This window comes from Apteryx mantelli, chromosome 9, assembly GCF_036417845.1.
Source record: "Apteryx mantelli isolate bAptMan1 chromosome 9, bAptMan1.hap1, whole genome shotgun sequence".
Lineage (NCBI taxonomy): Eukaryota > Metazoa > Chordata > Aves > Apterygiformes > Apterygidae > Apteryx > Apteryx mantelli.
The window spans coordinates 29,041,377-29,065,044 of record NC_089986.1 but is presented as its reverse complement, the minus strand read 5'-3'; the positions used below and the strand labels follow the sequence as shown (position 1 = coordinate 29,065,044).

The 23,668-nt window shown below is 44.7% G+C and overlaps 2 protein-coding genes across 13 annotated transcripts in view; both read right to left on the bottom strand.

The window, feature by feature from the left end:
* Positions 1–78: 78 nt before the first annotated feature.
* Positions 79–9,724, bottom strand: NME9 (NME/NM23 family member 9). 4 transcript variants are annotated; one of them, XM_067301492.1, is made up of 6 exons: positions 9,564–9,724; positions 8,640–8,743; positions 4,566–4,623; positions 3,594–3,697; positions 1,310–1,381; positions 79–311 (listed from the first exon to the last, which is right to left on the bottom strand). In XM_067301492.1, the coding sequence occupies exons 2-6, from the start codon at positions 8,670–8,672 to the stop codon at positions 180–182; spliced, it is 399 nt and encodes a 132-aa protein (XP_067157593.1). In that variant the 5' UTR covers positions 8,673–8,743; positions 9,564–9,724; the 3' UTR covers positions 79–179. The 4 variants fall into 4 exon arrangements, with proteins under 4 accessions (XP_067157593.1, XP_067157592.1, XP_067157590.1 ...); XM_067301491.1 differs by lacking the exon at positions 9,564–9,724 and adding an exon at positions 9,108–9,198; XM_067301489.1 differs by lacking the exon at positions 9,564–9,724 and adding an exon at positions 8,832–9,056.
* Positions 9,725–12,625: 2,901 nt separating this feature from the next.
* ARMC8 (armadillo repeat containing 8) overlaps positions 12,626–23,668 on the bottom strand; it is a 74,863-nt gene continuing 63,820 nt past the window's right edge. For all 9 annotated transcript variants that reach the window (XM_067302037.1, XM_067302044.1, XM_067302038.1 and 6 more), the window contains 8 exons: positions 22,462–22,548; positions 20,531–20,623; positions 19,898–20,047; positions 17,957–18,052; positions 15,701–15,796; positions 15,144–15,216; positions 13,778–13,871; positions 12,626–13,287 (listed from right to left, as the gene is read on the bottom strand). In XM_067302037.1, the coding sequence (XP_067158138.1) occupies positions 13,254–13,287; positions 13,778–13,871; positions 15,144–15,216; positions 15,701–15,796; positions 17,957–18,052; positions 19,898–20,047; positions 20,531–20,623; positions 22,462–22,548 (723 nt within the window). In that variant the 3' untranslated portion in view covers positions 12,626–13,253. The remainder of the gene's footprint in view (positions 13,288–13,777; positions 13,872–15,143; positions 15,217–15,700; positions 15,797–17,956; positions 18,053–19,897; positions 20,048–20,530; positions 20,624–22,461; positions 22,549–23,668) is intronic.

The window sequence follows — 23,668 nt, the reverse complement described above, 5'->3', positions numbered from 1 at the left end:
TCCAGCTTTTCTCTTTCTAGGTGGGCTCTGTGGCCCTGCGGACGTTTACGTGGTGCATTAACCAGGCTTGAGAGGCACTCAGGTGGAAGGACAGTATTTTTGCAAGGAATTAACCCGCTGTGCTGCCACTGGGGAGCCGAACCTTTCCCCTGGCACGCACCCCTACAGCAGTTAGGGATTCAGTGCCCGACTACCACCGCGCGCTCTCCTCCACTTTCCAAAACCTTCTTTGCTGCCGCCAGCTGTTCCAGGATGGTTTTCTGCAGCAACGGTGCATTTGCTCCTCTTACAACAGCAACTAATTCTCCTCCCTGAAAGTTATGAAACACGAGTCAGTCACTAAGTTCTCAGGTGGGACTCTCAAAATCGCCAGAGCAGCACGCTGCATATGGCAGTGTGTCTGCTGTGTAAAGAGCAAAGACCCAGTGTCTGCCTCGAGCTCCCTGCGGGAAGCTCTCCCAGTAGCAGGCTGAAGGCACTGCAGTCCTGTCCACCTGGGTGTCAGGCCCTCTCCCCAGACAGGGCTCCTCTCTCCAGAAGAAAAGGGGAGCTTTGGAGCAACCTTCTCGGTTGTTCCAGATTAGTCTGCAGAGGAAGCAAAATCAGCTTGTGACAGGAGCGAGCTCCTGCAGTAGCAGGAGGCTGAACCTGAAGACCCTGCAGGACAACACGTATGTCCCCACAGTGTGAACACTGCTCACGTGGACTCCCCACCCACAAGACCCTGTGGACACCTATGTGTTCCAGCATGTCACAGGGATCCCTGCGCGCAAGTCATGGATTTTCACAACTAGGACACCATCTCAGGGAGGGGAAAAGGCCCAAGAAATACAGCCATCCATCACAGGCTACACGAACCTCCCCACAGACAAAAAAACCCACCCAACCAACCAAAAAAGCTCCAAACCAATTCGACAAGCTCTAGCTAGAGAAAGTCTTCCTGTAACTTTGTGCCTTCTGCCTGCTTTTCATCCTCCCATGCAGATGCCTTAAATTTTTTTACTTTATCCATATGGTGCATCTTCATCTCTCTCTTGTTCAGTTATTTATTAATAAAGCAAAGTTATCTAATAAAGCAAAATTATTGTTGCTTGGGGGCAAGGCAGAGGTATTTAAAGGTAAAACCTGGCTGTACATTCTTATGCATGCAGCACTTGACCACCAGAAGATACTAGCAGATGTTGGCAGACACAAATACAGAGCAAACAAAATTGGTGAAAACATGAAAAGAGCATCTAAGAGGACAATTGTTCCCATAGGCAGGTCAAGCTTATTGCTATGCAACTGTTGTAAAAGTATTTCCACTCACTGTGTAAAACAGAAAGACAGGCTCGCATTTTCCTCTGTATTCTTCCAGAGCATCAATGGAATCAACTTCAGCCTAAAAGGAATGTAAGATTAAAAAAAAAAACAAAAAAAAAAGTGTTTCCAGAAAAACATTTCTGCTTCAGAGGAATACACATACATGTGAAATGGCATTAAGAAATATCAGATGGGGTTGGCTTCATTCATCTGAAGGTTTGGAAAGGGTTTCTACCTTTTTTTTTTTTAATTATACATCACCATTAGTAACATTAAGATGGTAAGATCATAACCTGCATGAGCTTGGCCCTAGATGTAGGTAGCTGCTGTGGGCAGCGGATCTGCTGCAGGAAGAGCTGCAGACCTCTGGCCTGGCTCAGACCTCTGTCCTGGAGAAACAACATTTGGTTTGACTTGTGCTGCTGAGAAACCTGTATATATACGTATACATATGTATACACAGCCTGTATTCTTCCCCCTTAACCAGCCAGGGTTGAGCAGTGTCACTGCAAAATGGTGTCTTGCACCCATGCAGCCAGACCCCCACATGCCTGATTTAAATTGTCCTGAAACACTTTGATGGCTGAAGGAGGGTTGCAGACAGGCAGAGTTGTCTCAGCATGTTGCTGGCACTCCTGTGCTTGGATAATAAAAGTACTGTGGTGGCCTCAGGACAGCCACCACCAGCCCCTGATGACAGTTTTGCCCCCACTTTACCTCCACCCTTGCAAGCCTCTGCTCTGCCAGAGGGACCGTGAGTCAGGTCGGTCAGCCAGGAGATGCTGCAGCCACGGTTGGGTTGAGCAGATGTCCTGCTGCCCTGCAAGCTTTCTGTTATGGCCTGGGTAGCTTTAGCTGCCACATTTCCACAGTCCCAACCAGGAGAGCGTCACGCTGTTGCAACTGATGCTATTGCCACTGCCTAAGTGGGAGGCCAGGAAAGCCCGTTGTTCTCATGTGTCCAAGACACGGACAGTGACAGGCCCAAGTCACCCAGCTCCTACTGCAGCTCCCTCCTGGGGTGACAGATGACCTCAAAGACAAAAGGCAGGTGTAGCATGGGAGTCTTCCCTCTTCCTCAAAGTCATTGAGACAGAACTAGCATCAGGCAACACACAGGGCATGCTATACGCAAAAGAGCGTAAGATAGCAGGTAGCACACGGAGGCTTATAGTAGCCCAGATTCACTGTTACTTGATCTTGGTGATTCGCAGGCTGACTGGGAAACCAGTTCACCTCTCTTCTACTAGATGATCTGGTAGAGCACAGATCCAGTGTCACTGCTCATTAACCAGACCCCGTTTTCAAAGACTGATACCTTTTCTGACAGGCCTCCACTAGAAACCTCGCTGCCCACAGCTTCCTTAGCAATTGCCCTTTGAGGGCTGGCATTCAGCTTGCTAAGGCACTTAACACAGAATCACAGCACGACTGAAGTAGGAGGGGACCTCCGAAGGGCTCCAGTCCAAGCCCCTGCCCAAGCAGGGCTAACCTGTTACAGGGGTTGCTCAAGGCTGTGTACAACCGCGTTTTGAATACCTCCAAGAATCCCTATTCCACAGTGTCTCTGGGAACCTCTTCCAGTTTTTGACCACTCTCTTGGTGAACACTTTTTCCATTATACCTACCTGGAATTTTCCTTGCTGCAACTTGTGCCTGCTGCCTGTTGTTCTTCTGCTGCGTGCTACTGAGAAGAGTCTGGCTCTGTCTTGTCTACAACCCCCCATTAGACAGCTGAAGACAGCAATTAGATCTGCCCCTTAGTCTTCTCTTCCCCTGGCCGAACAAACCCATCTCCTCCAGCCTCTCTCTGTACATGAGACGAGCGTGTATGCTGCTGGCCCTGTCCAGTGCAAATGGCTTAGGTAGTTTGCTGCATGCTGCAGAAACAAAGACCTTGAAAAGTTTATTGCGTCTTTAAACACACATCTGCCAATAAACTTGTCAGCTTGTGAAGAACAAGAGCCAGTTTGTGGCAGGGTTAGAGCAAGACCTGGAATGAGGTTAGATAGGAAATAAATGAAGAACAATGATCAGTTGTCTTCAAACCTTCTCCTGTTTGGAGAAGGAAACCAAAAAGCGCAGAACAAGACAAGCCTGAAAATTCTCACTGATACCAGCTCTGTCTTACCCCAGTAACTAACTGCCTGCATTCAGCAGGCTTACTAAGCCAGAAGTCCTGCTTTGTCACCGTTTTGGCTCAATGTTGTAAACATAAATGACCTCAACCTTTAGTTGCCTGCTAATTTCAGGGGACTGGATATTTGAAGCGGTGCCACATTTCATCTTACCACTGCAAAATGCAGGAGGTCACTGCCGACTTCATTCCTTATTTTTCGGAAAAGATCCACTACGGTTTTGCATGGACCACACCAGGCTTGAAATGCATCAACAACTGCAAACAGGAAAATCAGTAAGAACAAGGTTAAAATTGATCAGTTTACATGTTATATGCCAATAGGTTGGTTTGTGCACTTTTCCACTTTGCAACGTAATCATTTGGAAGGGGACTGCAAAAGGCTATTAGCGCAATAAAAAGGATCCTGAAAACTTTTAAGGATTGAGATCCCTCTCTCCAGAGACCTGTGGTTTGGAGACCCAGTACTGCACCACCCTTCTGGGAAGCAGATTTTCCTAATGTCCAACCTGAACCTCTCAAGCTGCAACCTGTGGCTGTTGCCCCATAGGTCTGTGTGGAGTATGGCACGATTCTTGCTGAACACCTAGAAGTGCTACAGATTCAATGCTGAAACAGAAATTGCCATACTTTTTCAAGGTTTCCATCACTAGATCATGGAGGGTGAAATCACATTGCACATAACGTAATAACAGTGTTATGAAGGAGTCTTTAGAAGAAACATTTACACTGCTGTGACCTTGGGAATATTAGATCTTCTAGGGAAAACTGCTGCACAGAAGAAGAACGCTTGAGGCCTACCTAACCATCCCTCCATCCTCAAGGCCAGGGCTCTTCCCTTCACTGGGGACAGTCCTGCCCTGAGCAGGTGGCTGGACTAGAGACTCCAGAGGTCCCTCCACCAGCACCGCTGTGACTGTGTAATAACTGTCCCACGTAAGCTGGGAAGACAGTGGGACCTCCAGCTAGTCTCTCCTCTGTCAGGATGTTTCCTGTTTCCGTTCAGGGCAAGGGAAATGGAAGGACCAACTGAACTTCCATATCAGCAGTAACCAATTCCTAACAGCACTGGGGAGTCCTCTTAACACTGAACAAAAGCAAGCTTATGTGTTGGCGCAGCCCTTACCAATGAGTCCTTTGAGGCACAGCATTTCTTCCCAAAGCTCCTGGTTATTGATGTTAATCTGTATGAAAATTTAAAAATGCAATAAGAGCAACAGTGAGTCAGCAGGTTATCTGGTTGCTGTAAGAAATGTGCACTGAGCTGAATTCAGGGAGCCCCCACCTCCCAAGCTCCTACTCCTAGCCAATGCCAGCTCTCTCACAGAGACCCATCGGTGAGCCGCTAACCCTGAAGAAAAGTCTAGCGGATTAGAGACTTGGTTAGGCTCACAAGAACCTAGGGAAGGCACATGGAAAGAGCAAGCCATCCCCCTTTTAGTAGCTGTGACTGCTTGGACAGCCCGGCTGCTTGGGGACCCCGGCCCCAGTTTGCAGAGAGATTGAGTTTTCCTGAGTGGGGTGCCTGGGGAGACAGCCCCCTGCACGTTAGCAGGCCATCAAAATCGCAGCTGATGGAGCGGAGTCCTAGCTGAACCTGCTGGTTCGTGTTGGGTATGGTGCAAGAGGGAAGATCCGCGAAACGCCCACACAACCTCAGGTTCTTCCTGGTGCCCTCTTGCAGTTGCGGCAACACAACTCCTTCTGGGGCTGTGCAGCGATAGCAGAGAGCAGGAAAGGCTCCAGATGTTCCTCCTGTCCCTTGACTTAGTTTGCAGTCCAGTAGGGGTGCGAAACCACCCCAGAAACTGCAGCAAGGAGCGGGGACGAGCGACTGAGGGACCCCGAGCTCCCTACCTCAGCATCATTGCTATAAGAGAGACACGAAGAACTCCTTTGCTGTGTGTGACCTGAATGGAAGTCTGTGATCTGCGAAAGGTGTTTTAACACGGTCTGGCAGCCAGAAGCAGCAGGAGCTGCTGGCAGATGACTGACTGGTTCTCTACAGGCTGCTGGATCACAGTGCAAGAACTGCAGACTTGGAGGACACACACCCCCCTGCTAGGCCACGGCACAGCGTTGTCCCCAAGGGCTTCCTCCCATCAGAGCGAGCGTGGTGCTCAAAAGCAGCAGCGAGGTGGTGGTCATTCAGTGCTCCTTTAAGTCTTAGGGGGAGAAAAGATGGCCTGCCAGCCAAAGTTAAGCCCTGGACACATTGCCTAGCAAATGACTAGAGAAAACCCCACATTTCCAGGCCGTGCACCCCCACTGCTTGCCCTGGTCTGGTCCTGGTTCTCATCAGGGTTCCTCTGTGAGCTGATCTAACTCACTAGTCCAGAGGAAAAATATCCCATAAAAAAAACCTGAGTAGTTTTTTCCCAGTGTAAGCAAGTTTTTTAAAGACTGATGAGCGCCAGAGCAAGAGAGAGGCTGAGGCAGAGCCAGGTGGAAGGGCAGCAGGGCGGGGACCGGCAGTAAGACCCCTTCACAGCAACTGATGGGCTCAGCCAGGTCTGCGGGGCTTAGAGGACTAGCTGACCTGAAAGCAGAGCAACGTGAACTGGCACAGCAGAGAGTTCACCAGACAACAGCGAGGAAACACAACGCTGCTCGGCAAAATCGATGAGCGCACTGACACAGCATCTGGGTTCATCGTACCACAGCCTGGATCTCAGCTTCAGGACACAGCTCTGTTCTTTTTGGCTCTTCTGATTTGCAAGACGGAGGCTGGACCTGGGTGATCACTTGAGGCTGCAGCTGCTAAAGCTGCATTATCACATTAATAATATTGCTTCATTGTTGCTATGCTGATACTGAGACAGAAGTTGTGGTTTGTAGCACTAAAAATGACTCGATTCTTGCTCTGCTTGCAGGCCTGCCTGCTCTAGGAGGCTCCAGGATGACTCCACGTGCCCTCACCATTTCTCTTCTTGGTCTGAAGCACAGGCTGAACTCCAGCATCCCACGCGCTGCTTCAACGTGCTTGCCTCTAGCATGCCTCCTCCGTTCCTTGCTCCTACTTTGGACCCAGGCCTCATCAAATTTATAAGCCACATGATTCTCCATCAGCAGTTTCTCACAGCACCTCCACACACGCTACACTCCTTTGTTGAGGTGTTTGAGCCTTAATGCCATAAACAACTAGTAAATACATGGCTTTGGCTTTGCCAGTGTCTGGTCACTAGAGGGTGGTCTGAGCACAACACGTCCTTACCTGAATTTGAAGCCAGTGACAATTTAAAGACTCCCAAAACATAGCAAACGGAGACAAAGGTCTAGATTGGAAGGGACCTCTGGAGCCTCCAAACCCCTGCTCAAAGCTCAGCATTACGTCAGGTTGTTCAGGGCACTGTCCAGTCAAAGATGTCCTAGACAATTCCTTATGCTGGCCTAAGTACTATTTTATCCTTCAGTTCCAATACAGTTATCAGAAATGAAAAAAATCTATAGTCTCTTCCCCAGCTTACAGCACTTACCCCTCAGCTTGCACTTAGAAAAACAAAATTAACAAAAGGCTTCTCAAAAAATTTAAGATCTCTTTGGTTCATTCTGAACAATGAAGACTCTTAATAACTTTCTCAGTTGATATCATTAATCCTAACTACATTTAGTCCGCACTGGAAGACAGTAAGTTGCATGATGGTGTTAATAGTTAGTGAATAATAACTAGCCTTACTGCATTAAGGACTGTTAAAACTGCAAAGTCAAGATTCCCCAAGACTGGAAATTCCAGTGCAAGCTTAATGGCCTCTCTTACAGACCCTCTTTCAGAAATGTCACCGGAGATCATACAGTACCATTTCTCCAGGACCCTGCCTCATTCAAAGAGCAAGGAGTTATTCAAACACCTCCATCTGTTTTCCTGTTCAGCATGTAACCCCAAGCCTATTTTTTTTTTTCAGAGAACACCTGCAGAATTAAGAAATTTAATTATTTCAGGTGTTCCTAGTGCTAGGACCACCCTAGGAGTGCTTCACAGAAGGTTAATGAGTTCAACTGATTTATGATGATGATAATTTGTGATAATGAGTTCAGCTGTGAGTTCAACTGATGGACTCGGAAAGTAATGCCAACACTGCTCAAAGTGCTTTGCTAATTTGGATGCCCAGAGGCAGCTGAGAGACCTGGCTCTTCTCTAACACTCCCAGAACTTTTCTAGGACACTTCACCTTCTACATGAGGCTCAGCTTTCATTTGCACCTGTGAACAGTCACCTTTTTGCAGATCTAGACCCAGCTCTCCCACACTGGGTGCACACTTAGTTGCCAAAGGTGCAAATTCTGCTTGAAGCAGCTTTCCCATCAAACAGGGACACAGTGGGAGATGCAGCACCAGAAAGGCATTTCTACCTTAACAAAGCGACCATCTTTCTCTTCTTACACAAACGTTCACCTTTTTCACCCTGTGCTTCTCAGTTTTTGCAGTGAATGACCAGGGTTATAGAACCAAGAATCACCTTCAGCATTTTTCTCTCTTGAGAAGACTGAACTTGTTTCAAAATTTGATGCAGACTTTCATGACCTACTTTGGGTTTTTTTCTTCTGCTTATTGACTCTACCTGTTAAGCACTTGCATCTTGTTTTCAATTTGTTTAATTTTTTTGCTTACTAAACTGCCCTCAGAAATCCTTTCCCTATGCAGGTAGTCGTAAAGCATCAAGTCACCTCTACGATGTAAATAGAAGAAAAACCCTCTGTACATCCCTGTGAAATAAGTTATTTGGCCTTTGAATTGCTTGTCTCTCAAACTTTCTCCGACGTCCCAGAGATCTCTAAGTATTCGGACTGGTCAGATACGTTCCATGACAGCCAGCAAATATTCAGGAGCAAGCCCCCAGGTGCCTACTTCTAGATGTCCTGTGAAGAAGTCTCTTGTGAAAGCCGGGGGCATTCTGATTTCTGAGAGCAGCCAGGCCGCAGGGCAGCACCGGCACGTAGCACCTCCGAGATCAACCCGCAGCCCAGAAGCAAACTCCGCTCCCTCAATCCTGACTTGGGCGAAGCACTGCTTTTGGGGACAGGTTTGACTTGCCAGCTCTTCCCACCTGCCTCCAGGAATACTCTTCCAGCACTGGGACTTCTCAGTAGAGCTTTACCAGCAGAGTCTGAGACACCCCAGGACTGAGTTTTATTCTTTGCGCTTGCTGCAAGTTTAAAAGGTGCTCTAAAAGGCACGTCTACCAAGGCTGCTTCCCACTGACCTGAAGCACCACCTCCTTTCTCTTTGCAGCCATCCTTCTGCAGCAGCGAGCGTCCTTCGCACGGCGGTCCTCTTCCACCTCCGCGACTCCAACCGCTGGCCAACCTGCGCCGCAGACAGAGCCCCTTTACCCCTCCTTCCCCCCCACCCGGGACCCGAGGCCCGGCCGCGGCCCTGCTCGGGCCCTTCGTACCGAGACGGGGGGCTGCGGCGGGGCCCGAAGAGACGGGACCCCGCAGACGGCAGGGGAAGGGCTGGGTGACCCGAGAGGCCCCGGCGGTACCTGCGCGGCGCCGGCAGCCCCGGGCAACGGCAGGGCGGAGCGGCCGCCAGCCCGCCCCGCTGCTCGGCCTTCCCGCTCGGCCTTCCCGCGGCGCGGGTTCGGCTCCGTCACCTCCGTCACCCCCCTTCCCACAGCCAGGGCCCCTCCGCCCAACGGGCCCCTCGCGTGCCCCCGGCTCTCCCGAACCAGGCACGGCCTTCCCGGCCCTGCTCCAAACGCGGCCCGAGCTTCCCGTTCGGCCTCGTTGCCCTTTCCTACGCGGAACGGGCACACGCCGCTGGCTCCCGCTCGGCCGCTGCCCGCTCCCGCTCGGAGCCACGGCGCTGCGGGTGCGGACGCGGGCGCCTCTCCTTGCCGCGGGTGCCGGCTGGCCCAGCCCTGCCTGGCCGAGGATCCGGCACTCAGCACACCGCTGAGCCGCCCGCGGGGACGCTGCCCGGCGCCTCCGGGGAAGCGGCAGGATGGGGCCCGGCCCGGGCAGGGGCTCCCGCAGCTCCAGCACCAGCTCCGCGGAGCAGAGCAGAGGCCCCCAGGAGCCTCCCCTGGGAGCAGGGCACCACCGGGGCAAAGCTCGGCCTCAAAGAAACCTCGAGGGTTTTTCCCGACAGCTTATAGCTTTACGCTGAACTTGCCCGCGTTTACCTTCCTGCCCCGCTCCTTTTCTTTGGCTCGCAGATTAGCTCCCTGGCTTGAGCTGCTGCGTTTGCTCTCAGCTCCTGCAGGGAGTTCTCGGCTACGGGAAAAGCGCGGCTACCACTCCATCCTTTCACTTGCCTACTTGGGCTTTTAACTTCCTCTTTGCTACTTACTTCAATGTGGAATCGAGGGAGTTTATACTAAAAACACTGTACACAAAAAAACCTTTTAAATTCAAAAGCTAAAACGTTCAATGGTTTGTAAAAATAAGCCTTCAGTGAAGTCCTGATGATTTCAGCCAAAACTCAAGTTTTGCACATTTACACCCATCATGTGCTTGCTCATTTTAGGATTACTTAAAACAGTCCTATTAGTAATCCCATTTTCTAGGTCTTTCCTCAAGACCTTTGCTATCTCACCCACCTTGATTATCCTGCTGCTTCACTGCTTCAGCAGAGTTTCACAGAGGCACAGCATCTACTGTGTGGCTGAAGCTTTAGGCTCAGGCCTAAAACTTCTACAGGTTGAAAAGGGCCATAAGTATCTAAGAAATAAATGTCTAAAAATAGCAGACGTTTCCCTAAGAACATAGTGACAGAAGATGCTTTTGAGCAGGTCACTTAGTTTCTTTCACTACGTGACGTGGATCCGTGATCGGAACAACAGCCAAATTATAAGTCTTATTTGATTTTCAGAGTGAGAGAAACGGCACTAAATGTAGACCGGGAAGAGCAACCAGTGCACCAGCTGTCTGATAACTAGCATGCCAACTCCATGCCAAACTGATCTCTTTTTGACATGTGTAACCTTTGAAAGGAAGACTAACATTATTGAACCCTCTGATTAGAAACAGAGTGGAGCTATTTACCAAAACTGATTAGGATGGGTTTTCATAAACAGAAATGGTGCAAGAACAGAAGAAATCTTGATGATATCGTATCGTGTCCAGACAAGTCATACCTGCTTTTGTTCTGAAGGCAACCCTATAATTCACAAGACACCTCTACCCCAGTAAAGCTCGTAAAGATTTGATCGGCCAGCAAACAAGTTTGTTCCCACCGTAAATCTCAGACTAGAAACCGTCAGTCTGTACAGAAGATGGCACAAAAAACTTCTCCATGAAGTTCAGTAAAACCTAGATGTTCTGGTAAAGTTCTTTTTATTTACAGTATTCACTTTCTTCTTTTTGTACATACCTATAGCAACATCAAAAATTATTCACAAAGCTTAACTGAATTTAAAAATGCTCTCATCCAACAGACTGTCCTATCAGCGTAATATCTGTGGAAAATGTCAGTTGTTCTCATGCAGCAACCAGATTGTCTGAGCATTGTTATTAGTTTTTCTGGCAGAATTTTGGGAAACAACCTCAAAACACATATATAGGAATTTACTCACCTTCTTCTGAGCGCTTTTAGGCACAAAAGTTTTATATGATCAAATTCAGATTCGATTTTAGAAATGTGAATTGGGAAGGAGGAGGCAGAAGAGACGTGTAAGACCTTGAACTCCTAAGGTACATAGCCGGAGTGCAAATTTAGAAGCCAGACACAGGATATAGGCAGTTTTACTTTTATGATACTTGCCTCAGAAGCCTTTCCTCAATTCAAGCACAAGTATAGTTGATTGAATTTTATAAGCAAGACTTCACTTCTGAGGTACTGATATTTATCAAGTCCTCACATATTTTTACTTTCCTTTTTGTTCAGCCCCTAAAAATCCATCGTGAAAACTTGCAGAAGGGCATTAAAAAATGGCCAGTCACTTACTGCAGTGCCTGGGGGAAAAAAAGTGTCAGGTGCTCACTTTTATTTGTCTTTCAAGATTGGAAGAAGTTACATTAAATGTATATATTCTCCTTTGCAACCAAGTGATAACAGTTATCTGATACATAGAACATTCAAATTCCAGGCCAAACTGTGGTCACATTTTCTGACACAAGTAGTTACCTTTGAAATAAAGTAAGGCTATCACAATTTGACCCTCCGATTAGAAATAAAAGATTAAGATACTTATCAAAATTGGTTAGCAAAGTAACAGACCTCTCTTCTTGCTGCAGCCTTCCTGAAGCTCAATGTAATAAAAGAAAGATTTGGTTTTAAGACATCGGCTGCAATCTTTAGCGTGCCTGTTAGTGCTAGGTAAATACAGTGTTTGGAGATTCTGACTGTTAAAACTCTAAACTGAACTCGGAAAGACGACACAGGAAGAAAGCAAGAACCCCGAACTGCATGAAAGAGAGCTCCCTGCTGCTCGCTCTCGTTTCTATGCTTATTCGGCTCCTGAAGCCCCTGGCATCTTACTTTCCAGCCTAACCTTACACAGTCGTCTTCATTTGTAGCCACAATTTTTCCTCCACAGTTACAGGCACAATTTCAGGTTTGGCCTAGGTTTGGACAACCTAGGCCTCTGAATACAGTAAAATCCCATCTCTGTTTTCCAGGTGTCCAAATCCATGCAAGTGCGTGTACGGGCATATACGCGCACACAAAGTTGGTAGCGACATTACTGAGCAGAAATTCTAACAATTTTCCATCCCTTCCCCGACCTAATGCATCCAGCTGATCTTTCATGTAAATATTCTGCGAGTTGCTTAACTATTACCTGGACGTAAAAGATGCAAAACCAAAGCAGTCCCTTAATCACTGCTTGTCAGGTCCTTCTGGTCTCTTGAAAGCATAAATTTTGCAACATACTCTCCGCTCTATTGATACTAGTGATTAACAAATACTTATCAGTGAAATAAGCTAATCCTTCAGCAATTATCTGAGTAAGTTCTTGGCTTCTAAAGCAATAGGCACATGCCTGCTGATATTGCAGCCACTTGCTCCTCTCCAGGAAAGTCAGCAGTCACACTAACTCAAGTCCGACCCTCTCCTCTAAAAACGTACAGAAGCCCAAACCAATCCAGCTGACCCGTTCTACGGGGTGGCGTACGTCCCAGCTGACCTTGCACGGCAGTAAAATGCTAACTCTTGGATCTCCTCACGGTACAGGATACGCTGCTTAGAATTTGGGGTCTGCTGTCTCCCTCTATTTTCCTCTTTAAAAATGAAGTATAATGTAAGTTAAGCTGAAATTCAGAAATGCATATATTTTACTTAAAAACATTCATCTGTTCAAAATTCAAAATAAACTTTATGGGATACAACAGTTTGTTTTTTTTTTTAAATAACATTTCATTCAAACTGTATATAATTCATTGAAGTATTCGTACAGCAAACAATGGTTAACCCTTGAAAACCTGTAGAAAAAGATTTTCACACACACACAAAAAAAAGGAAAAACAAAATTGAGGTATCACACCCACACACATACACCCCAGCACGCGCTCACACCCAAGCGCACACACACACCTCCACGCACGCAGGCTGCAGCAAAAGCAGAAAATTGTAGGCCCAAAGGAAAATGATGACTGATTGTTCTATTCAAAAGTCCAGGTAGCTCAGGAAAAAAAAAAAAACCAACCCAAAACCAAAACAACCCCCCAAGAGTCCTCTGAGTAAAGAAACTACCTCAAGAAAATTCTCAAGTGCACTGGAGACCTGATCATTTAAACTGTTTCTGCAAAGCAGCTCCCTGCACCTGAGAAAAATGCAGCCCAAGGTGACTTGTGCAAATATAAGGAGTCAGGAATATTTCCTGCTATTCCTTAAGTAGACATGAGGGGTGTCCATAGATTCAATTAGTCTTTGATCATGCAAGATACTGCTGGAGTGCCGTCTTCGCCCTGCAATACAGAAACAACCGGTTAATCGGTGGGGTTTGGTTTTTTAATCATCGACAGCTTTTTATTTACAAGACTTTGCATAATGCCAGCTAGAGAGAGAGGATGGACCAGCGAGGTAAAGAGAAGCAGAGGGAGCAATGTTGTTCCAGAGGACTGGAACAATTATAAACAGTCACGTAACACTATGAATTAGAAAGATTAAACGGGGTCTCCATTGCGGTTAATTTTAGTATTGAGAACTTAAGCATAATTTGTTATTCCTAAGTAATAATAATAAGTAAACCCTAAATAAACCCTAAGTAATATAGGAGCTGTTACTCAAACAAGCACACAATTTCTTTACACACACAGTAGCACTCAGTGCAATGGCAGACTGTTTTTCTGGGATGGAGATATTTAATAACCAAAAGGTTACTAAAAAGATGCATTGTTATGAGCAAAGAATTCCCTCTAATCTTGTTTTTTTGGATTTTTTTTCTTTTATACTCACTTGTCACACAGATTTGGATCTGATGACTGACTCAATTTATGTAGAATATCTACTATTCCCATGTCTCGTAGTTTATCTTGTCGTTCTTGTGAACCTACAAAAATAAATTGCATTGTTGGGAATACCACTAAAAATAAATGCATTGAGAACAGAAGAAAGGAGCGGCAGCAAAAACTAGCTTGAAGAGGGGTAGGGAACACAGTTTAAGCTAAAACACAGTGCTGAAGAACTCTCTCAGCTGTGGCTATTTCATGAGGCACCTCTAGTTTCTTTTTTGTATTTTAGTGGGCACATGTTTCAAGAACAGAAAATTTAGAAGGCAGAACTCTGAACACGTTTTATCCCAAAGAAAGCAGCTTGACTTTAGTTGCTTTATTCTCATCTCTCTGATTTGGATGCAGAGAACATTTAACCGGAGGTTTGCGCTCGAGTCTGAGTTGTAGCACTGCATATAAAGCGCACGCGAACAGGAAAGCATCAAGAGCACAACCAAGTGTCATAGGCTGAATGAAGTTTTGGGATCTGAGAGATCTGGAATAAGTTGCACAGTAGGAGGGGACAAAAAAACCCTACAGACACTGTTCTCTTTGCTGAAGGGCAGTACGGTCAATCTGAAGATTTGTAAACAACCTGTCTAAAAAAGCCCGCGTCGCAGTCCCACCGTTCCTCAAAGCACGCCACCTCCCACTCCTTCCCTTGGCGCTCCTTCCAGCTCCGCACTGCTACCTCCGCCTGCAGCTCTGCTACACACGCGCACACACACGCTTTTCTGTGCTGCAGCATCCTTCAGCTCCCTCCCAGCTACCTTCAGCCCACAACTCTTCTTACCGAATGCCTTCCCGTTCCTTCCAGTTCAACCCACGAGTTCTTCTACTCATTTCAGACTCCTACTGTCCAGCCCGTTCAAGCCCTCCATGCTGGGCAAGCTTTCTTTGCAACAAATCCACTTCCTAACTCATTGCCATTTTCCCCTTTCCAATGAACCCGTCCCCTCCAGCAATGACCTTCCAAAACCTCCTTCGACTTGGAAGCCCTCTCATCAGGATTCTCTTTGACTCGAATTGTTTTCACATTTTCCAGGCATGTTGCAGGTGGAAACCTCCCGCTGTGGAGCTCATCAACTTCTCCGTTTTACAGAGGCACTCTTCTCAGGCCTCCCCCTCCGGCCTCAGGACAGCTCTCCCTCCACGTTTGCCTCATTCTCCTCCTGACCGAGCTCACTTGATCCATATTATGCCTATATTGAAGTCTCCCGTTATGCTTTGGATCCCACCGTGCTGCGCGCTGTGAATATTGATTACTGTGTAACATTAGCCTTTTGATCGGGTAGTAACTTGTCTATATATTAATAATGAGGCTTTCTTACCTTCTTCCCCATTCCATATGAGATTAGATATGCAGAACATGGCAGCAAGCTGAAGTTTAACATTTGAATGACTCTAAATATAGAAAAATAGTACTCAGATTTAGAAGAGAAGATTCAGAATTTCTCAGACTTACATTTTGGCATTCATCCTGTAATAAGTGAGGTAGTGAAGTCAGGAGCAGTTCTTATCTACAGCTTCTCTCAAAGACAATATAATACTTGAGTACAACGTTCAATTTCTTCCAAACATTTACTAAAAGGTCTACAAAAAAACGCCCCTTTTCTAAGGGCATGAAATGTTTTCCAAGTAGGATTGTTACATGTATTGCTTAATTGACAGTAAAATTCTTATACAAAATAACTAGGGGATTTTCCTTTTAAACAGATCCTCAGCACACCACTGCCATATGGAACTGCAGCGCATGCTTTAACTCTAGTGTATCCAGTTATGTTTAAGTGCATGATTTTGAATAATGATTTACATGAGAGAAGTCCCTCTAGCATATTTTATTTCTACAAATGACCAAAATAAGACCTTTAAGAGAAATTCCCCATACCATGTAGTATTTGATTTTCTGTAGGATGTCATCATTGGTCATAATTAATTCTTTTGCTGTCGTTCCATCTGCTATATTGGCAAGTATACATAATGTCTGAAAGAGAGAAACGCTGTTAGTTATTTGGCTACAGATCATATCCCATGAATTATGCACTTTTCCTGACAGCTTTGAACTTGTGACAAACAATTTCTTTAATTAGTTTCAATAACTTGAATCTGGAGTTTGTAGCTTGCTTACAACTGGGGCTAATGCCAAAGAGTTAACAACTGTGGCTGAACAGCCCTGGGAAAAAACAGTCATTGCAATTTTAAAATAAGAGTAACATTAATTCATTTCAATGAATAAAGTTTGAAGTCTCACGAAAATATGTAGTATATAGAAAAGGTTAAATACACTGCAAAAATAAAGCAGTCTATTCAGTATCAGCAGCTGGGAAAAAAAAGCCTATCCATCTAGTTCTTCAAGTCAGGAAAGGAAAAGACTGAGGCCTCTCTGTTGGTCTGGCAGAGGAATAAAAATTTTTCCGCAAGTCTAATCATACATCCTACTTGCAGAGATAACTCAGATTACTAATCTACATCTGGTTATTTCTCGCAAATTTGAGAAGCCATCCTACCAAATAACCTTGAAGCAACTACGTCCATGTTGGCACTACACACGCGTGGCATTGAGACTTGCAGAGGCAGCTCTCCTGGTTCTCAGGAAGTACAGGGAGATGCTCCAAGAATTCTTTCCCAACGAGCTGTGGAAGGACTCATCTGTCTTTCTGGACGTGCAGGGATGACTACAGGACACTGGAGAAGGAGCAGCACCTGCATGTTCCCTGTGTCTAAGCTGCACAGCACTTACATCAGCAGGTGCAGAGATTTATTACTTCCAAGTTGCTGGTGACATACTGATGAGCCAGTCAGTGACAGCTAAAAGCACTGTCCTGCTAGAAGTATAGGCTCTTGTGCGCAGATACGGTATTGGAAGTATGACTTAATTCTCAAATGAAAACAAGCTGCTCACCTCCTCACAGGGAGGAAGAAAGTGCTCTGTACATAAAAGCCGCAAATCTTAAAAGCTCTATTGCTCCTCTGTTCTCCAGCACTTTCTGAGAATATTTCTCAGGTACACTGATCCTCCTCCAAAATAAATCTTAGAGGCTTGGCGATCTAAATAAGCTAGTCTTGTAACGAGGACCACTCCAGTCACTAGACTGCTGTTTCAGAATCATGATGTCAACAGACTTGCCATCTATTGAGGGCCTTTTTTTTTTTTGGGGGGGGGGGGGGGCAATTTTGCACTTAAATAGCCATACAAAGCCTGTTTGCCTTCAGCCCATTCTTCACTGAACAGAGATTTAGACCAGTCTGGATTTAGCTATAACATTACAGCCATTTGTCACACTGTTTTGCCACCAGTATCCCAGCCTGCTCCAAAGCAATGTCAATCCTCTGTCACCTTCCACACCTTCTTGCTGCCCCTGTTCTTCCTCACGACAGACTCTGCACAAGGAAGAAACATTGCTCTCCAAGTGACTGCCTCCTCTGCTGCACCAGCTGATCAACCAAATCCACCCCATCACTCCTAGAGAACTGTCCATCTACCCTCTTACTTCTGCTGCAGCATCCCTCCAGCAAGCGGCCGAGTAATTTTTAAGTAATTTTTCAGGGCATGACCCTCACACCACCTTTTTCTGGGCTACCCTAACATGCTCTTTTCCCTACTACTGTCTCCCATCCTCTTAACCACCACTGCCTCCCAAGAACAGATGAGATACCACATCTCCCAGCAGAAGAGTTGCCAGCACAGGTAATCAACACGTACTACTGCCAGCAAGGCAGGCGATGATGGTATTCCTGGTATTCTTCACTACTGATTGCTCCTATAGCAGCCAGGACAACAAATAACCGTGAAGCTTCTCCCAGTGTGAAATACTAGCTTCTTCCTCTTCCTTTCTTCCTACTGTCCCCTTTCTGCCTTCCCATAAACTTAGATTTAATTATTGCTGTCCTGTACAGCATCATCTTTGCCACACATGCATGTGAAAATGTTCTTAATTCAGTTCAAACATGTATGTAATACTCCATAGGCATAGAAAAAGCAGCATTCTTGGAGGTACTAGAGTTGTTAATCTGACAGATCTCTTAGTAAAATATTCACAGTGCAACATAATCCTATACAAAGTTGACATGTTGAGAAGAGTAAGCATTCCCAGCTATTCCTTAAGTTTTATTCTGCCATGACAACATGAAACAAAAAAGGTACCTGCTCTTTGACTTCTATATTGTGCTCCCCTTCCAGAATGAGGGTCACTGCTTGCATGATTTGCTTCCCATGAGTGCTCATTATATGGTCTATGTGCTGTCAAAACAAGGATGAAATAGTCAGTGCAACTTTCCAAAGAAGTGGCATTCCAAATTGAATTACTCTAAGGAAAGAGTAGCAACACTGCATAAAGACCATAGCCTCTAGAGAAATCTCCCCAAAACACAACTCCATCACAGCAGAAACTCTTTGTATTATTCCTCTTCATCTGAAGCCTAGGCTGGTTTGAGAGAGCATCATATGCCTTGCTTTTAATTTGCCTGAAACCTGTAAAAAAGACACTAGTTTCCCATTTGCATGGAGGCCACAGTCTGAAGACTGAATCCTGTGGACACTGAAGACTGTGGACACAGGCTCTCAGTATGATGCTGCAGTTGGAAAGAACCACTTTCTCTCCTCCTCTGTTAACAGGAGGATATCAGAGATGGGTAAGAAAAATGAGGTTACTTATCTGGAACTTTTGCTACACTTACTGGAACACTGTGACCAGGTCTGATACCCACACTTCAAAAGTCAGCAAGAGTTCAGAGACCTAAGCCATATAAATTACTTGTAGCCTTGGAAACCTGTCTCAAGGCAAGAAACTTGCAGAAAAAAGGTAATTTGATCATGGACTATAAACACCTATACCAGAATAAACTTGATAATGAGGAATAACAGACAAAAATGGGAATCGAGATCTACACGGTGAACTGATGTCAAAACTCAAGAGTAACAGCAAACAGCCACCAGAGATTACCAACACATGGCAAGCTCTACAATTATTTAAGATGTTAGAGATTCTTTAAAAGAGATTTCTCATAAAATGCTAGCAATAAGACTTCATTCAAAAGCTGCTGGATGAGTTATCCTGGAGTAAGTTGGGAGTACAGAATTAAAATGGTTGGTTCTGGCTCTATAATGTGTGAAAAGTAGGTGAAACTGGGGCAAAGCTTCAGCTGAGGAACACCTTATGTGATCATCAGATTTGGCTGTAAGAACTCACGGTGAATTTATATGACTGGTTATTAAAATATATTTTCACATTAAGACAGAGCTAATTTTCTATGAAGCTTATTGAGCTTCAATGAGTACAAAAATCAAAAGACTTTTTGCAGTGACCTTTTTATGATAAAAACACAATACGTGATATATGGACCATAGAGGCTTTGTGGTGTCACCCCCCAACCCAACACACACACACACAAATCCAGCTGCCAAATGTTTGATCATCTTTTCCCTGTTCTTCACAGGGGATTGCCCCTTGTTTTTCCTTCACCAGTACCTCAATCTCTTTCTCCCTGTCAAAAGCAATTCATGGGCTTACATTTTTAGACCATTTTACTCAACTGTGTAAAATGAATGTAAGCATTTTGTAAGCACGCAGTCTCAGAGTCAAATTCAGAAATTCTCTCTATACAGTTGGAGAAGTATTTCAGATGTTAAAGACGAAATACAGGTACCCTCAAGATATGTACCTCTCCATATGCTGACTCCAAAGTGAAATCCTCTTATTAGTGTCCTTGACAAGTTTCACAGAAAGCCCATTACCTTTCAGCAAAAAATATTTTCCAAAATGCAATGGAACTGAACACCAAACATAACTGCCTTGCTCTGTTTGTATGTGAAAATAATTACCATATTTCAGTGGTCACGCAGAATTCTTCCAAATTTTCTTATAACAATTTGTACATTTTATTACAGATACTTGGATAAAAGCATATAGCAGAGGCCTCGGTTTTAGCAATATATCAAACAGCAATCTTAAACAGAAAAATAAGTTGCATTCTCAGCCAAAATCTTTGTCCTACTAAAAAGGGTAACAGTCAGTTTGTATTTCCAGCGTATTGTCCGTGTGTTTGATCAGCTTTCAGAAGAAGGTCTGTTTGCAGCTCTACTTACTGGGCGAGTAGATAGAAGATTCCTGAGCAGTCCCAAAGTTTTCATCAGAACATTTACGTCTGAATCAGAAAGTAACTGGAATAACTGCTCCGTACTCAGACCTCGTAAAATATCAGATTTGATCTTCTGTTCTGCTTGAAATGCCACATTCTGAAAGACACAGAGAACTTTTGCTCAATTCTTTACCTTAAACTTGGGTTTTTGTTCTCTTAGCAGACTACTACCTACTAGCATATATCCTTGCTAAATTAATCCTGTAAACATCACAGTTTATGAGGAACTGCTACGCAGTAGATGATTAACTTCCCTCACAGTCTTACAACTGATCCGATTACCTGTTTTTAGAGAGTTCCCTGCTATGCTAGTGACATTGCTCAGCTGTTTCCCAAGTGATCAGGGCAACCAAAACTGATATGAGAATTGAGGGTGCTTTCCCCCCCCCTCTCCATTTTATCAGCTAAGTGATAAAATGCTCCAGGTGGACCCTTTTTCTCCTGCAGGGAAGTGGAAAGGCAAGCCAGATTTCATCTGTGTTACTGTAACAACTGACAATTTCTTCAAGTTACATTCACAAACTCCTCCTCTTTAAGAAGTGAAATTGCAAACGGTATTTCACCAGTGTGTTTTACTTACCATTAAAGCCCAAATGCCATTCACTCGCAAGGCAAGATTTTCGCTCTGTGTTAAACTACATAGAAGTTCTATGGCTCCTGATTCTAAAATAGGCTATAACAAACAGGGGGGAAAAAAAGAAATCTTTAAAACACTACATAGAAGAACTAGACATATATACAAGTATAAATATAATACATTAAAAGTGTTGCTTATGTCTTATTCTCATATTTACAAGATGTCCAGTTATTCTTGTGTGCCTCTGTGTATGTGTGTATACATATATATACACATACACACACACACACTGCTGTGATACTATACACACCTCTGCCACAGACACACAAGCAAACGTCTTCCCCAACAACTTTCAGTTTGGGAGTCCTCTCTCAAAACACCATCCTCCTTTGAGCAATCAATTTTTGTTTGGGATCCGGTGGGACGTATGTGACTTAAATAAGCGGTTATGGACAACGAAAGCTATTTATTGTTGTTCTTTACATTTAATCTACTTGCTAATGAGACCAAACTAAAACACAGCAGGAAAACTTTAGCGCAAGTGTGTCACATTTTACCACAATAAAGAAAACTCAAGCTTGCTCTTGACGTGCAAAACCTTGTAATATCACTTCATTAAGCGACAGGAAAAGTATCAATACATGCACTTTTTCTTTCAAACTAACTGATTAATAAATTTGCAACAACAGCTTTCGACCTGGACTGAATTTGAAGGTCGCTAGCTTTAAGGCCTGAAGAGCTCATGAGCTAGAAGGACGTATCCGATGGTATAGGTCGCTCTCATACACGAGGGCTTGGGCGCCGCAATGAGCTGCCAGGGAACTGCGATTTCTCGAGGTGCCAGCTAGTTGGCTGGCTCCCAGGGACTTCTGCGCAGGGGCAGCACGTAGGAGTCATTCCAAAATTGTTTTGCATTCAGTTGGGGTGGGGGGGCCTTGTTTTGTTTTTGTTTTCTTTTGGCCAGTCCTTTTTTTTTTTTTTTTTTTTTAAATGTGACTGGTATTTTAGATACAATTTTCAAAATACAACGAAGAATAAAAATACAGCGTATCAAATAAAAATCAGATTGCCTATTGCTTTCACATCTAACATTTCTAAATAGCCCTTCATTTTGCATAAGCAGTATTTTGTTTTGGCAACAGTATTTTTAAGTAAACCATGTGTCCTGATAGAAAATGCAGTATTTCAATCCAATTTACAGTGAAGACACTACACTGTGACTGACAGTATGAATAAGAAAGCCTATGGGCCAATGAACTGTTTGGCTTTATTTCAGTTAATTTGCTGTCCCAGACATGACTAAAAGCAGTAAGGTCAATTGATCAAAACAGGGCCACGCAAACTGCCCCGCTGGAGCCCACATACACCACAATCTTGCAAGTGTGTTCTGTTATTGAAAAATATTCAAGACTTAGGGAATTTTTCTATTTCTACAAAGTATTGATATGTATGTACGATCTGTATAAAACAGAGGCACACTGAAGGGCTCAAAAACAGACATCCTACGTCATTCAACCAAGAATGATAAAAAACACAGGAACAGACTTGAGCTATGAGAGCATTTTCAAGATTACAGCAGTCATTCTGTACGGTAACAGATCGTATTGCCAACAAAACCACCAGTCTGTTTCCTTGTTGTCCAAGTCTTTTAGACATAATAATCATGTCTGACAAGTATAAAAGTCAATGTGAGGTCTGTATTTCCTTTTTCAAAAATTTTTTTAGAGACTACATTTTACTCTCAACAGCACTATAAATGCTTTTGTGTTTTTTTTTATTGACAGGCCATTGAGTGATATTATATTTTGCTAAATATTACAGCTATAATGCTTCCCAAGCAGTGGCTACCAATTAAGTTACCTTTACGCTTACTGAACCATTTGTATAATGTAGCTTTTATCCAAAATAAGAAGAGATAATAGCCAAATACCGACCTCTTTGCTTGGAGAGAATTCCAGAAGAAGATTGCATAGCGTGGAAGATGCTACTACCAGGACTTCATTTGGAGCGTTCTGTAAAACCTGCAGGGACAAAGGGAGGAGCGGGGAACCTCTGTTAGCCAGCAGGATAAAGAAGGGATCGTTTCGGAACAAAATACTTGTAATTACGTCTGCTCTTGATGTTCTATACGTTTGGAGTTGTGCTGACGCTAGCAGTGTAGATCCAGATGGCACTTACTCAATTCAGTGCGATGGTATGCAATACATGACAAGCTGCAACAACAAAGTTGTTTCATGGAAACCAGGTACAAGAACTTTCAGGTCAGGTTCAGCTAAAGAAATCTGTGGGAACAAAGCCCTGTACTACGAATCACGGATGTGCTGGCGGTTGTAATTCAGCTCAGTGGCCATTCTGTCACTACAGAAGAGGCTGCGTACGGTGGTACAACTCTGACGTGAGAAGAGGGCAACTCCACGAGGAGCCCCCTCAACCCCTCGGTACAAGGCCCATGGCAGCAAGCTTCCCCGGATTGTCCATTCGGGAAAGCGAGCAGCCTGGACCAAGTTCTACCCTCTGCTCGGTGCCGGCATCCCAGGTGGGAACACCACGGGCACCTCCCTCGCGCGCTCCGAAAGGCTCGGCAAGGAGATGGGCAGGGAGGCCGCAAGCTCTCCTCCAGCCGGCAAGGGCTGTTCTGTACCACCACCTCTTTCAGAGCCATCATCTAACAGCTCTTGCCTTTACAGAGGGTTGCACAAAAGCACCTTTATGTATATCCTGGAGATTTAAACATCGTTCTTCAACGCTTATAAAGACGTACAGGCTAGGGGAGAGAGGAAGGATTTCTAATGTAGTTAGTATTAACCTAGACTGAAAATTGTCTTCTCTTTATTAAATATTACTTTTATTTTTCTCGTAACAACAATTCCAGGTGTTCTGGCATGAACACACAACTTTGATTACAGCTTATTTAATAAAATTGACATGAACAACTGCCAGAGGTTGTATTTATGTAGAACCCTCTGACAATCTTCATTAACTTCATCACATGGTTCTCCCATGATAATAGCTGGGTTTCTTCAAGCAATCCTGTCATTTCCGTGGTTTACATTTCTAACAGTTTTGATGTTTGTCCTTTCACAAACTCTTAAAATATTCAAACCAATCTCTACAAGCCCCTTCAGGTGAAGATCAGGAGTC

Bases quoted from the DNA above. Each gene is read 5' to 3' on its own strand.
- NME9 (XM_067301492.1), bottom strand. From the start codon at position 8,672: ATGGCTGCAAAGAGAAAGGAGGTGGTGCTTCAG. The intron at 4,624-8,639 runs GTCAGTGGGAAG...ATTTTCATACAG, and splicing joins GAAAGGAGGTGGTGCTTCAG to ATTAACATCAATAACCAGGA. The intron at 3,698-4,565 runs GTAAGGGCTGCG...TCCTGTTTGCAG, and splicing joins GTGCCTCAAAGGACTCATTG to TTGTTGATGCATTTCAAGCC.